General features: G+C 38.0%; 1 protein-coding gene across 2 annotated transcripts in view; it reads left to right on the top strand.

Moving 5' to 3' along the window:
• The window catches only part of HGF (hepatocyte growth factor), a 71,341-nt gene that overhangs the window by 11,369 nt on the left and 44,879 nt on the right, over positions 1-15,093 (top strand). Inside the window, exons 3-6 of one of the 2 annotated variants that reach the window (XM_045288777.1) lie at positions 1,773-1,885; positions 2,465-2,579; positions 8,559-8,686; positions 14,948-15,068. In XM_045288777.1, coding sequence (XP_045144712.1) covers positions 1,773-1,885; positions 2,465-2,579; positions 8,559-8,686; positions 14,948-15,068 — 477 coding nt within the window. Of the gene's footprint in view, positions 1-1,772; positions 1,886-2,464; positions 2,580-8,543; positions 8,687-14,947; positions 15,069-15,093 lie in introns of both variants that reach the window. The other variant, XM_004702627.2, reaches the window with a different exon arrangement.

The following is a 15,093-nucleotide window of genomic DNA, read 5'->3' as shown; positions in this document are numbered from 1 at the left end:
GTCATAAGTTACCCTGTCTGATGTTTCCCTCCACCCTCTTCTCTGCTGTCCATCCCCCAGGGAGGAGGCAATACTTAGATTCTTGTAATTGGTTCTCCCTTTCTACCCCACATTCCCTTCACCCTCCAGGCATCGCCCCTCTCACCACTGGTCCTGAAGGAGTCATCTGTCCTGGATTCACTGTGTCACCTGTTGCTATCTGTACAATGTACATCCTCCGGTCTAGCCGGGTTTGTAAGGTAGAATTTGGATCATGATGGGGGGGGGTGGTGAGCATTAAAGAACTAGAGGAAAGTTTTATGTTTCATCATTGCTACCCTGCACCCTGATTGGCTCATCTCTTCCCCACAGGATGAGGAAATTTTTAATGCCATTCCTTAACAGAAGGAAGAGCATTCATAATTCCAACTTCCTTTCCTCTATTGCAAGTAATGATACTTGCTGTGTTCTGTATTCATTGGTGTTCTACAAGAGCCCTGTTGGTGCAATGACTAAGAACTCATCCGCTAAGGGAAAGATTGGCAACTTGAACCCACCAGTCTCTTCAATGTAGAAAATTACGTCAGCCTGCTTGTGTCGAGATTATATCATGGGGAGACTGTGTGGCTGTTTTACTCTGTGCAAGGGGGTCACTATAAGTCGAACTGACTCTGTGGCACCAGGTTTGGTTTGTACGCTATTCTTCATTAAGGGATTTATTCATTGATTTTATTTTGGTATAGAAAAGACTTAGAAAAACTCTAGAAAGATGTTTTAATGAACAAAACTACAAGTTATCTACCATACTTCGCTAAAGAACAGGCAATTTTTGAAGTAAAACATTTAAGCAACTTTTCTTCAAGATGATATATCAAAAATATATTTTCTGATATTCGTATTTGTAATCAAATGCCTGTGCAAACAGATCTATAAGGACAACATTGGCATAAATAAACACTTATCCATGTAGCAAGATTTTGTAACCTTTAATATTCTTCACTGCTTTATAACTTACTAAGAATGGCAGCTATAAGGAAATTTAAAATAAAATAACGGAAATCTGTAACTTCATGCAAAATTTGCAGTTATTTGATTTCAGATCCATTTTTCTAGAAGAACCTTCTGATGGAGGTCATTTGTCTATTACACATTAGGAAATGTCATTTTTAGCAAATACTTCATTTAAGTATAAACAGGGATTTTATTCATGACGTTTCAAATATAATCACTTGTATATATATTTGTATATAAATGAAATCTTTTAGTCTTCACGCTGAACAAAAATAATTTCAGTAGTCAAGTTTTACATGGATTTTATTGTTGACGCTCTACTTCTGCTAAAAGCTATCCAGCATAACACGTGACTGTTCCAAACAGCATTCAAGCTAATATTTCAATCCATATCTAATAAGGAACACAGTTGCACGGTGACCCTGTGTTTGTCAGAGGAGGATTGTGTTCCGTAGGGTTTTCGATGTCTAATTTTTTAGGATTTAGGAAATCAATCACCAGGCTTTTCTTATGAGGCACCTATGGGTCAACTCAAATCACCAACCTTTCGTTTAGATGCCACACAAATTGTTTGAACCATCCTAGACTACCAACGTTTAATTTTGTTCTTAGTTCTTTGGTCATCAAAACTGCCATGTTAAAACCCAGTCATGTGTCTATGTGTATTTGACAATGCAAGATGCATTGGTAACCACGTCTATATTCTTTTTTTTTTAAATTATATTCTTTAAAAAGTATCTGTAATAGTATTCCTACTTTTCATTTGGATTATTTTTTTCCAGGGCCTTTGTTTTTGATAAGGCAAAGAAACGATGCCTCTGGTTCCCCTTCAATAGCATGTCAAGTGGAGTGAAAAAAGAATTCGGCCATGAGTTTGACCTGTATGAAAACAAAGGTAATTGATTTCAGCCTAAATACTTCATAAGAAGGTAAATTCATTACAGTGTGGTTGCCCTGTAAGACAATAATCAACATAAGGCGATGTCCCGTTCCATGTCTTTCTCACCTCCTCATGTGCGCATATACAGAGGCCCACGCAATTCTATGAGATAAAGATACATTCACTCAATTCTTAATAAATTTAATTGAAATTCAAATAATATATGATTTAATTACATAATTACTTTAGTTTGCTAAATTCAATATAGGCTTTAAATTACTTAATTTTTGTGCTTAACATTTTGCTAAGGTAAATTAAGGAAATATACTTGTACGAGTCAATCTGCCAAATTAAGTTTTGCCCATCGAGTAAGTCATGTTAGTTACAGAGAGTAATCTCTGCAGCAAATGAAAACTTTTCAATAATATTTTTTGGGGGATTATTCTCAAATATATTACTTAGAAAATACTAGTAGAAGCTTGAAATCATTTATGAGCTAATTACTTACAGGTTAAAATATGGTTTCATTTTTCTCATTAAATACAGTGTACATGTCACCTACTTATAATAGTTATTTCTACTCTATCCCAATAGATTACATTAGAAACTGCATCATTGGTAAAGGCGGCAGCTATAAGGGAACAGTATCTATCACTAAGAGTGGCATCAAATGTCAGCCCTGGAATTCCATGATCCCACACGAACACAGGTAAGAACAGCAGGAAGAACAGAGGAGGGAATGGCTCTTTTCAAAACATGCATGAATAATTCCACTCCTCCAGAACAATCCTCCAGTTTTACATTAATTTAGTCAGCTTTGCTACATTGTATTTGGCTGAGATGACGGTGAACTCATTACCAATATTTAGCAAAATAACAATAACCTGTTTATTGTAAAGATATGGCTTATTATTATTTTATTCCTGTGTCTCAATTGGTAGAGCTTGTGTTTGTAAAAAAAGCATGTGATTTCAAATAAAATGTTTCTCTTGCCCTTTCTCTTTGCCTTTGAGAAGGACAGCAGGAAGCAGCAGGAGAGACTGTGATAAAGCCCGGGTGACTCCAGCTCTGACCTTACCCGTGTTCCATGATCTTGATGGTGCTCGACTTTGGCTGCACATTAAATCCACCTGCTGTAGAATTCTTAAATAATCGAACAACACGGCCACTTCAGTCAGAATCCCTTGGGGATAACCTGGGGTCCAGTCAAGTAGTTTTGAAAGCTTCCAAATGATTCCAACATGCAGCTAAAGTTAAAACTAAAGATTCAAGCCTCATATTGGCCAGTTTTCCCATGACATCTTTTGCCTAGTGACTGGGGAAAACCTAATTCTGTGGAGATTACTGTCTACATGTAAAAGGACAATTGTGTTCATTGTAACATGAATATCATTTAAAGATGAGTCACCATTATAACCCCTAGGCTCATTAGATTGAGAGTTTTAGTCATTATGGAAAAGAAGCATGGTTACCTAATATCCACTAACTGCAGCAAGAGATTTTTCAAGGTTTATCTCACAAATAAAGTCAACAGGAATTGAAATAGTTTTGAACGGTATCCTCCTGGTTATTAATGCACTGGATGATTTAACGTTAATGCAAATTAAACAAAATAACCATTCCCTCAGTTTACAAACATGTGAATGAAAGTATATCATGTGCCAAACACTTTGCTGTGCAGGGTATCTAGTTTATCTCATGTAATCTTCAAAGAACCACCTAATGTAGGTGCTTTTATTTAGTTCTATTTTATGTATACTGACTCTTGAGTACAAAGAGCCCTAGTAGCCTGCGCAGAGCTATGCACATCTAGTAGTGGTGTGTCTAGAGTGTAAGCCGTGATATGTCGAGTGCTCTTCCCAAGAGGACATGGCGTATTTGCCACACCACAGAGAGTGTACTCGGTAGACTCAAGCAGAGTAATACTGGGAGTTATTTTCACGAAAGTCGTGTTGGCTTTACCTTGATGAATCCACTTCTTATTCCACTTCACTGTTTTTTTGACAAATGAGTGCAAGCTGATTTTACTTTAGTAAGCAGAGTCTCACTGAACTGGGTCACCTGACACCTGGGTGGCACCGTGGGTTACAAGCTGGGCTGCTATCCACAAAAGTCAGCAGTTTGAAACCCCCGTCACTGCATGGGAGGAAGATGAGGTTTACTGTTACAGTAAAGATCTACAGACTCGAAAACACACAGGGGCAGTTCTACCCTGCCAAGCAGGGTCTCTATGAGTAAAAAAAGTAAGATTTATCAATCGACTCTCACTAAATCAAGAAGAAAAAAGTTCAATATTGAGATCAAAACTGTGACCTCAGGCTAACTAACAACAGACAATAGGTGACCAAATTGGTAACTTACAGTTATATGAGACTGTCACACTAATGCTGTGATCCCTATATTGATAAAAGAAATATGTAGGCATGCATAATTGGTTCGATCATTCTCAAGTATTTTCAGGTATCCTGAAATGACTGAAGGAGAAAAAAAATTAAATAGTAAATCTGTCCTTGAAGAAATGTTTTTAATGAACAAAAGGGTTGATTTGAAATCAACCCTTCCACAATCCAGGAGAGTGCACCAATCTGACCTAGTAGAGGTCTAATTTCAACCCAAATACTCCAAGATTGTGATTCTCTGCTAGACGAGTAAGGTGTAATAGATCTCCCTGGGAACTGGCTCCTTAGTCCAATAAGCCATTTTACCAAGGAACATTTCCTTGTTATATGAAGGTTTATGGCTGGGGAGATCTTGTATATTAATCACATCTTTTATTTTTGGTACACACTTAATTTTCATCAATTAGAGACTTGTTGGAATAGCTGCAGGATAACTTAACCATTTTTAGTTATGTGTTAACCAAAGCTTAATTTCACAAGAAATGAAAAAAATAGATCTCTGGCTGGAGAAGTGATTTATTGTTGACTTTCTACATTAATTTTTTTTCACAAGTGGCTTAATGGGTAGATGATGATAGATGATGAAATTACTTTAGAAGCTTAACCAGAAAATCAGGTGACTTGATATCTACATCTGTGTCCTTCATTGCAACCTAGTATTCATTAATGAAGCAGATGATGGACTAGATCAAGTTTCCTATGAACATAATTTATATGGAAAGAAAAGAGACTATCACTTAGAAAATCTAATTTATATTTCAAAGCCTATTTTGATATAACGTGGTCTAAGACATATACTCACTTATTTCAAAACCTTACTAACAGTAAAAATTGCCAATGATATTATGTATAGATATTTGAATAAAAGTTTTATTACCAAGCCTATGAAATACCACAAGCTTTATATATAATAAGTTTTCAATAATGTTTGTTGAGTGAAAATATGCTTAAAAAGATCTGGACTAGTCTTCTTCCCTTGTAGGGATGGAATGAGAAAGGAGCCAGGGAATGCAACAAGAAATACAGAGAAAATTAGTTATCTAGGGCAGAAGATATTCTACTATTGTATATTACATATACACTAGAAATGAAGATATTATCCAGCCTGCTTTTTATTGTCTCTATCCTAAAAGAAATTTGATATGGATTAATACTAAATGGTGGGAATTAGTTTATATTTTTTCTCTATATTTTTAGATTTATTAACTCCAGCAAAATTAATTAAATTGTCTTTAACCCATTTGTAATTTATTTCTCTGCCTTCATACCTGTATTTTTTCCCTACTGATTTTTTAATTCCCTCACTAGTTCATCGCAGCTTCCTTGTGGCTTTACAAATCCACTGGGCAGGTATATGTGTATATATGTGTGCACTTATTTTTGTGTGTGTGTATGGAACCAACGTTCTTCCTAAAACTGTAGATATTTCCCATATTGTATTTAAGATGCAGGAGCAGTGATGGAGCAGGGAGTAGATGTTCTACCTTTAACTGAAAGGTGAGCAGGTGAAACCTACCTGCAGCTAGTCTGCGTCTGTAAAGACAGAGCTTTGGTACCTTCTGGGTCCTGCTCAGTCCTGTAGAGTCGCCTTGAGTCAGAATCAATTCAACCGAGATCTCTTTCTTTCTTTCATTAGCATGTGCTAAAATCACTATCTAGTTCATTAGTAATTACCACCCATAACATAAAAAAGAAAAAATACTTTGTAAGAATTCACTTCCTTCAACTTGTAGCAACCTTAGATCAAACCCACTGCCACCCAGTACTTTGTGACTCACGGGGACACGACAGGACAGCGTAGAGCTGCTGTCAATGGTTTCCAAAGTTGCACATTTATAGGACGTCAGTGGATTTCCGCTGACCTTTTGGTGAGTCTGAGCACTTTCACCCCTGCCCCACCAATGCTGCAGGTGTTTCCTCTAGATAGATACTATTTGCGTTTTTCTTTGAATGCAGTGTAGCGGACAAATACAATAAAATGGATTTGGAGTTAAGGCTGTATTGAAATACCTTATGTTGATAACAAAACTATAACTATTGAAAGTTGAAGTACAAATAATTCACTGTATCCTTTTATCAAATGGTCTACTATTATGAACCAAAGCTAGGAGCACCGAACTCTAGTCACAGTCCAAACTGACACAATTATCAGAAAATAAGTGATTTTGCCTTTCATTTGACAGAGTAGAGACTACTAATTGGAGTGTGCATAATAAAATGCAGAGTTTATTTAAGTTCTTAAATACTAACTCAAGGAACCCTGGTGGTGGGACAGTTAAGGGCGTGGCTGCTAACTGAAAGGTCAGCTGACCAGGAGAAAAGACCCCCAGACCTGCTTTTCGAAAGGTCGTTGTTGTTAGATGCCATCAAGTCTGTCCCGGCTCAGAGCGACACTTTGTGTATGACAGACACAAGCCACTGCCTGATCCTCTGCCCCGTCACAATGGGCGTGATCTTGGAACCCAGGGTGGCCACGGTGTCAATCCATCTCTTCCACTGTCTTCTTTTTGCTGCCCTTCTAATTTACCAAGCATGATGGCCTTTTCCTGGGACTGGTCTCTCCTGATCGCACATCCAAAGTCCATGAGATGAAGTCTCACTAGCCTTGCGTCTGAGGCGCATCCTGGCCCTTCTTCTGCCAAGACAGATTTGTTTCTTCCGTTGGCAGTCCGTGGTATTGTCAGTCTTCTGAACCAGCATTGTGCTGGAAATGCATCCTTTCTTCCCGAGTCATCCCTATTCAGTGCCCAACTGTCTGCTGCTGAGGAGTTGTTTGGAAATACCATGGCTTAGGCTAGAAAACCCCATGGGGCACTTCAGCCTTCTGGGGTCGCGACAGGTTGGGATTGACTGAATGCCACACCACAACAGAACTCCATTTTCTCTTGGCACTTTTAAAAACAGCCATGCAAGATGTTATAATGTGTCACTATATTCAGTGTGCAGATAAGCTAACTTAAACTAAAAAATACCTAACTCACGACCGTCGAGGTAATTCCAGCTCACAGTGAGACCAGAGGGACAGACCGGAGCAGCCCCTGCTGCTTCCAAGAGTGAATTTCACTAGAAGTCAAATGGAGTCTTTTTTTGGTTTTTCCTTTATTCTTTATAACAAAAACAACCAAAAAAAATCTTTTTTTTTTTCTTTAGCATACTGACACTAAATATTTATGCCAGTAGAAAGCCTCATCTTTCTCCCTTTGAGCTAGCTGTGGTTTCAAACTACTGACCTAACAATTACCCACTACACCACTAGGGCTCATCTTAGGCTCAAAACACTCTGCCATCGAGTTGGTGCCGACCCTTAGGGACAGGCACTACCTCTGTGAGTTTCCCAGACAACCACTCTCGTGGAGGGCCGAAAGCTCTGTGCTGGTAGCCCCGTGCAGAACCGCTCCGCCACCACGGCTCCCAGCTTAGGCTAAGAGAGGGTAAATTACTTGCTGGAATCATATAGTTAGTGACAAAGACTTCAAACTTAAGTCCAGGTTTAATTTAATCCGAGAGTTGTACATACGCTGTCATCAGTCCCTTTCTCAGCTGTAGAGAAGACTTGTTGCAGGGACCTGGTGGCAGTGTGGGTTAGGCTGCTAACCTCAAGGTGGGCATGTCAATAACAACAACCTCTCTCCGGGCAAAGACAAGGCTGTTCTCATACAAGACTCGTTGCAGGGACCTGGTGGCAGTGTGGGTTAGGCTGCTAACCTCAAGGTGGGCATGTCAATAACAACATCCTCTCTCCGGGCAAAGACAAGGCTGTTCTCATACAAAATTAATCTTGACTCAATGGCAATAGGTGTGCTTTTCCCCCCTTCTTGTCTTTATTCTTTATATGTTTCTTCAAAAACAATAAACAATCGTGATTTTTGATGAGCAGTGACACAGGGAGAGGTCAAGGTTAATGGCACTGTTTCCCAGTTCTCTCTTAATTGGCCTTGGCTAACCACAAGTTACCTCTGAGTTAAGTTTTGAAATTGTCATTCAGACAATTTCAACTGAATTGTAGAACAGTTTTCTCTTAGCGAATCTACAGACTGTTCATTCATAACTTATTCTGATGTTGAAATGTAACTATGTTAAATTTTATGAGCTTTTAGTTATGTTTGGAATGGTGGGAAATGGCAGAATTTGAATTAAAATATATTTCAAGGTCTGAGATTAAATAAAGGGTTTGTCTATTTGCAGGAAACATATACCCATTAATTAGTAGAACTGGTAGATCTAAAATAAATTTGCATGCTCTTATACTGTGACGATTATCATTTTAAAACTAGCTTTTTGCCTTCGAGCTATCGAGGTAAAGATCTACAGGAAAACTACTGTCGAAATCCTCGAGGAGAAGAAGGGGGACCATGGTGTTTCACAAGCAATCCCGAGGTACGCTACGAAGTCTGTGACATTCCTCAGTGTTCAGAAGGTAAATGAACCTGAATGCGATCTGGGGCTCTCTGTTCCCCTCTGTGTGGAACTGTAACTTGCATTAAAGGTTAACAAAAACAATCAAATCACAATACATATGCTGTTCAATCAGAGACGAAGATATATATAATTTAGCAATTTTACATGCTACTTTGAAAAACTATAATGGTCACCAGATTGATCGAAGAGAATGGGATGTGTTACTAGTTTCAGTTTCAGCATGGCCTCAGGCAGTCCTCTGAAGAGAGTAAAGGTGACTTAATAAAGTACCTTCTTGAGCTCACGGACCTCAAAATGTAGTCCTGCATATCATCTCAAAGGTAATATCAAAACACATTCCTGTGCATTACTTGGAAGGGGACAAATCGAATGTAACCCTTTATTAGCAATGCTTCCGCCCAAGGTTTGCCAAGTCTACCTTGAAGTGATGTGGTGCAAGTGCAGGAGCTCAGAGGAGAGCAAGGAAGCAGGAACTGACAGTTTGCTAGGCCCCAGGTGTGTTTTGGTGGCAATGTGACTAGAACCAAATTGGACACACAGAGAATGGAACTGAGTCCCATTCAGAATATATCTGCAGAGATCAAAGTGATGGGTCCTGAGCTGTCTTGAAGGCCAGCACCCTAAACCCATGTCTATATTCTTACCTGCTCTCACAGCATGAATGGGCAGTCTCCTGACTTCTGTACTGGAAAACTAAATAGCCGAAAAGATGGAAGCGTAACCGTTTCAGCATTGTACGTGGTGTGATTTTCTTAGCCACCTGGCAAGTGAATAGCTGGGGAGTCTTTTGTTGTTTTATTTTATTTTTTAATTCTGTCAGATACCAAAATTCTAAAATTGCAAATGAAATAAGGATTAAATTCTGTTAGAAATTTCATAGAATTTTCAAATATTTAGAGATGGGGGTTACTGGAAAGCTGTCCACTTTTTATAGTAAGGTATCATACCTATTTGTTGTTAACTAAGACATTTAAACATATTTTTCTATAAATATATATTTAATACTAGGTTGATATTTATCATATGCAAGTAAAGGCTACTGTTTGCTAATTGTCACAGAGAATGTGAATTTGTTTTTGTTGTTAGTTAAATTTCTAACTTCATGTGCTACAGCCAGTTCCACCTTTTGTTTGTAAATTCTCAGTTTCCATTTCATATCATATTCTGTTCACTATAAATTCCTTCATTGTTTTCTTTTAAAAATAATAAACTTATCTGTGATAACGTTATGGACAAGTCTGTTTTGTATGAGCAAGTTTGTAATAAATATTTGTCATAAATTTACACATGGAAGCAAAATGTTCCTGCTTTCAGAGAACTACCAAATACCAGTTTTCTAAACTTGAAAATCATTGGCAAGATATCTTGTTGATTGGTCTTCCTTGACCTAGCAAGCTATTTTTATAGACAAGCAACTTGGTCAATTTACATAAGCCAAGTCTTATGTTATCTGATTAATCCTTGTGGGATTGAGGTTTCCCATCCCTGTTTTACAAGAAGTTCCGCCATCAAAGTAGAGTGGTAGGGACCTGGACTGATTGGCCGGTGATTTATAATAGTAAATGGCGCAAAACAAGCAGTGGGAAAGCCATCTTCTAACTCTTCCTATTTCATTAGGACGTAACTCTCTACTATCTTTATTGCTAATTTAAGGGCATTGTACTTCCCTCAGGAGAGAGCTCTGCTCATTAGTATGATCGGGGTCCCCGTGACACTGAAGGTCACACATGTGCTCTTTCTGGAGACAATTAGAAGTATGACACACATAGCATCACCTCCCCCTGAGAGACTGAACCGACATCTGCCCTGTAGGGTGAGCATAGTTCCCGGAGCCTGGAATGAACTGTGATAACTAAATCCAAGCTAAGCTGAAGAATGTTTTAGCAGGACTCTCATGAAAAGGACCCCAATACAAAGCATTTTCAACACATTAATATAGAAAAAAACCCAGAGTTGTTTATAAAATAGGTAATAGACACAAAATAGTGTAGGCATAATACAAATTTTCATATCAAAAATAAAGATATGAGAAACATCAACATTCTGAATGCTCAAGTCAATGAGTGGATCAGCCATTTCCATCAAGTGGAATTAATTTGACAGGTTCCATTTACCCCTCATCATTATGGATGAGGAAGTAATTATCAAATCATTTTGTATACTTAAAATTAGATAAAAATATCTGTAGTCAAACTTCGCCTGGTTTCTTTGAAGAGGTTATATAGAACAGTATGTATTCGATGACATTTTTACAACCATTAAGCTCTGAGATAAATAGTCAACTCATATTTGCTTGAAATTCTAATTTGTAAAATAAATATATCTGATCTCTATTGTCCAATATCAATATTTTTTCCTATGACTTAAAGCTTTGAAGAATGTTAAGAATTCTGAAGGAAACAAATACCGTTTATTGCATTCTGGACCTCATCTGGTTATGTAATCAAAGCCCTGGTGGTGTCCACCGGTAACAGCTTGGTTGCTGACTGAAAGTTTGAGAGTTCAAACTTACCTAGTGGTTTTGTGGGAGAAAAACTTGGAGATTTGCTTCCATAGAGATTACGACCAAGAGAACTGTAAGTGGCAGTTCTATCCTGTAACATGTGGTCATGGGTGCAAAACAGCAACAACAACAACATAGTTACGTAAAAGAAATATTACCATTAATGTCTACTTGAAAAATTATAGAAAATTGGAGTTGTGAAATCTCACTGCTTACTTTAGCACTTGCTATGGATTTAAAACAAACAAATATTAGCCACTGGGACACATGTCTGCTGGAATGATTGTCAAATATTAAAGTAAATACATTTTTATCAATCCATCATCAAACCTTTATATTTTAGGGCCTTATATTTAAACTCTCCCAATGATACTGCTGCAGTTTCACATACATGTGGAGAAAGATTTAGAGACAAAGATCTAAATAAAATGATTAACTATAAATTGAATTTATGAGATTTTTAAAATTGTTACATTTTAAACATTTTGTGTGCTAAAGTAATTACAAACATGGCTTTTTCTTTCTTGGAGACTGCTCTTACTAGTGTAGAAAGAACATTGATTAAAAATAGATTCAAATACTTTCAAAATAATTATTTTTCTGTAAACTCAGATTACCTGTGTTTTCATGACTGAGAAAAGTGGAATACAAGATATATTTTTTTTTAGGAGATACATGTTACCTTAACCCTATTTATACTGTGATGAATGCATAGCTTTTATAAAGTTCTTTCATTTAGGCCAGAAAGATACTGAAACATGCACACACACATACTTACCAATCGAAATTTTTACATAATTTGTGTTTATGTGACTTAGGACAGTATTTTGCTTTTAGTGTGTCTCTAAAGGGAAAAGAGTTCTGGAACCGTTAAATAATGCACTGCCGTCCATCGAGAGAGCCAAAACAATGCCTACCCTCACCCCATACACTGGTCTAGTTGGATCTTTTATTTGGTTCCTTGAATCGGTGGACTTGGCTTCTCCCTGCACTATTGATTTAACAGTGAGCTGGGGAAGTGTCAAAGATTCTTAGAAATGTGGAAGTTTAAAAAGTGAATCTGGGTTTAAATTTTGACATGCTTGAGCTACATTTTATGGCTAACTTGAGGGTTGGATACAGGTGAAACACCGACGTTTTCAGCCTTTCACCTTCCATGCGATGGGCAAGCTAATTGCTTCCCCATCTACTCCTTTTTCTAGTGCTTCAAGAGGTAAGCATTCAGCAGGAGGCCAACCTACGCCCTTTAAACAAGAAGGCCAAGGGTGGTGAGAGCAGTTTGGAGAAGGCAGTAATTAGAGTTTCTAAGAGTATTGCTCTTAGTCTACCCTAAAGCATGGCCACCTAGAGCGTGGCGGAAACAGATTAGCATGTGAGCCGTAGAAGGCCCTTAGGAGCAATGGAGAGAAGCAGACTGCGGGTCAGAAGGCCTGTCTTCCCGATCCAAGTTTGACTTTTTCTGTCCTGGGTAAGTTCTTTACACCTTTTGTGAGCCTTGTTTTCCTCCATGCAAAGAACAAATGATGTGTTATATATTAAAAATCCTATACAGCTAATCAGAAAATGTGTAAATATTCCATACTTCCCATCTTCAATGTGAGCACAGAGCTCATGTAACCCCTGCTTTCATTGCCTATTAAAACATTTCATTCATGATTAGTACCGAACATTATCTTGCTAGCTTTTTATTTTTTTCCTCACCAAGTCCTTAGCTACATCCAGCTCCTTCATCTTCCTAGACATGTAGGATCCTAATTCATGTTTCTGTGCCATTTCATAATTTTAACCCTTCATAGTTTACCTTTCCTCCAATTCAAAGTCCAAGTAAAATCTACATTAAAACCTTTCACTGCCAAACACTTAGGACTTTTACAATAAAACAGGTTGTCTTTAACTTTGCTGGTCAAAGTATGGGTGATGGGCCTGCAAAATCAGTACTCTTTGGGAGCTTGTTACTAATGCTCCAGCCCAAACACCCTGAATCAGACTTCACTTCTTAATGTGATCACAAGGTGATTGCTGTGCACAATGATGTTTGGGGAAGCATTGATTTACTGTACTTATTCTGGAAAATGACCATGGATGGAATCACCTGTTTCCTTGGTGTAGTTATATTTTCCTTATGAAAATTAAACATCTTTCTGTCCAGGAAAAATGTTTCATAATCATGCCCATAGTACAGCAACCAAGACACAATTATAGTCACTCTCATTAGAAGGGAAGGTACAAACTGTTTGCTGAAGATTATCTTCTGATTCCTGAGTAGTATGCATGACTAGAAATTGTACATGTGTGTACTTATATGCAAACACAGTATTCTATTCTACTTTCTCCTTCAATATAAAGGAGCAAATAGCAGTGATAGATGACATCATTTTCTATGAACGTCTCAAACCTTATATTCTTATTAGAAAGATAACTAAATAAACTTGTACTCTGTTCATTTGAGAAGCTGAAATGTGATGATGCATAGCCTAGGTTAAGTATTTCAATGTGGAAATGACCTTGGCTAGCCTGAGCACCTTCAGGGATATGCTCCCGGGCCCCTCTCATTTATAGTTCATGTGCTCATTGACTGTAGTCTGGGGAATCTCAGTTTCAAATGGGGGGAAGCTGAATCGGTCCCTTGTCTTAGTTCATGGATTAAACTGCATGCAATGAAGAAAGTTCAAGCCAAATGGTCTTGTGTTTCAGAAAGTTAACAGTTAACACCCTATTCTATTGTAAAAAAGCAAAGGCTCGAAAGTAATAATTCTAATAGTATACTCCAAAGTACTGCAAACCGTCATCAGGCTAGATGCTGGCAGATGAAGCTTAACCTAGGTGCTTTCCCCTTACTTTAGCTCAACTTAGAAAGTCAATAATCACAAGATACAAATGATGTGTTTGGGGAAGTTTGCCGGACCCAGAGAAAAGCCAAGCAAAGATTTATTCCACAGGATGTCTGCCGGGCTACAAATCAGCCTGTCCATTTGTGAAGTCTCATTTTCAGCTAGCTGAAGTGATTCAGAGTCTCAGGGTGACATTTGAGGCCAGCCAAAAGAGAACTGTCAATTAGCCTTACAGGATCATCACGAAGACCCTGTATAATTAGATCACTTATACATTTAGATAGACGTGGATACTAGGAGTTCAATAGCAGGTCACCTATCCTAAGCTAGCTAAGACTGTAAACCTGACTGGCCTGCTCAGCATGGATATTCACTGACATATTTCTGCATTCTTTGAATAGTACCAGATTTCTAACTGAAGGCTACTTCTCCAATCTATCTGGTCTTGTTTATGACCTTAATTTTTGCATTATAACACACTAAATTCGATTAGTATAACTCTTGTTTGGGAGGGACGGAGTACATATAGAAAGAATAACTGTCGTCCTGCCTATATAAAAACTTAGATGAACTCATATAGACCAACAATTGAAAAGTAGTCCATAAGAGTTGATCTACTATGCCCAGGTTTCAGTGTCTTTTGTACAATTAATAATTATTAGAGAGGCAACAGGTTGGCCCTCTAGTGGATTCAGATGACTGCAATGACAGAGAAATCTGATCTGTGCTGCCTGAAGAGTTCTGAGGCAGAATATTTTATGTCATTATTGATGGATGTTAGGTCCTAATTTAAAGTTGACTGGTGTATATAGATTTCTAAAAAGACTCTATCAAACAGGTGGTTTGCTATTTTTAAAAATAGAACAGTGGTGTTCTTGATCTTGCTGTTGGATGAAATTAATGTGCCCTACTTTAATTTTATTAGTTGAATGCATGACCTGCAATGGGGAGAGCTATCGAGGTCCCATGGATCACACAGAATCAGGCAAGATTTGCCAGCGATGGGATCATCAGACACCACACCGGCACAAATTCTTGCCGGAAAGGTAAAACACCACGGATCGATGCTTT

Source organism: Echinops telfairi, unplaced genomic scaffold, assembly GCF_000313985.2.
Source record: "Echinops telfairi isolate 266 unplaced genomic scaffold, ASM31398v2 ScPeMD7_23;HRSCAF=83, whole genome shotgun sequence".
NCBI lineage: Eukaryota > Metazoa > Chordata > Mammalia > Afrosoricida > Tenrecidae > Echinops > Echinops telfairi.
This window is presented reverse-complemented; position numbering and strand designations above follow the sequence as displayed.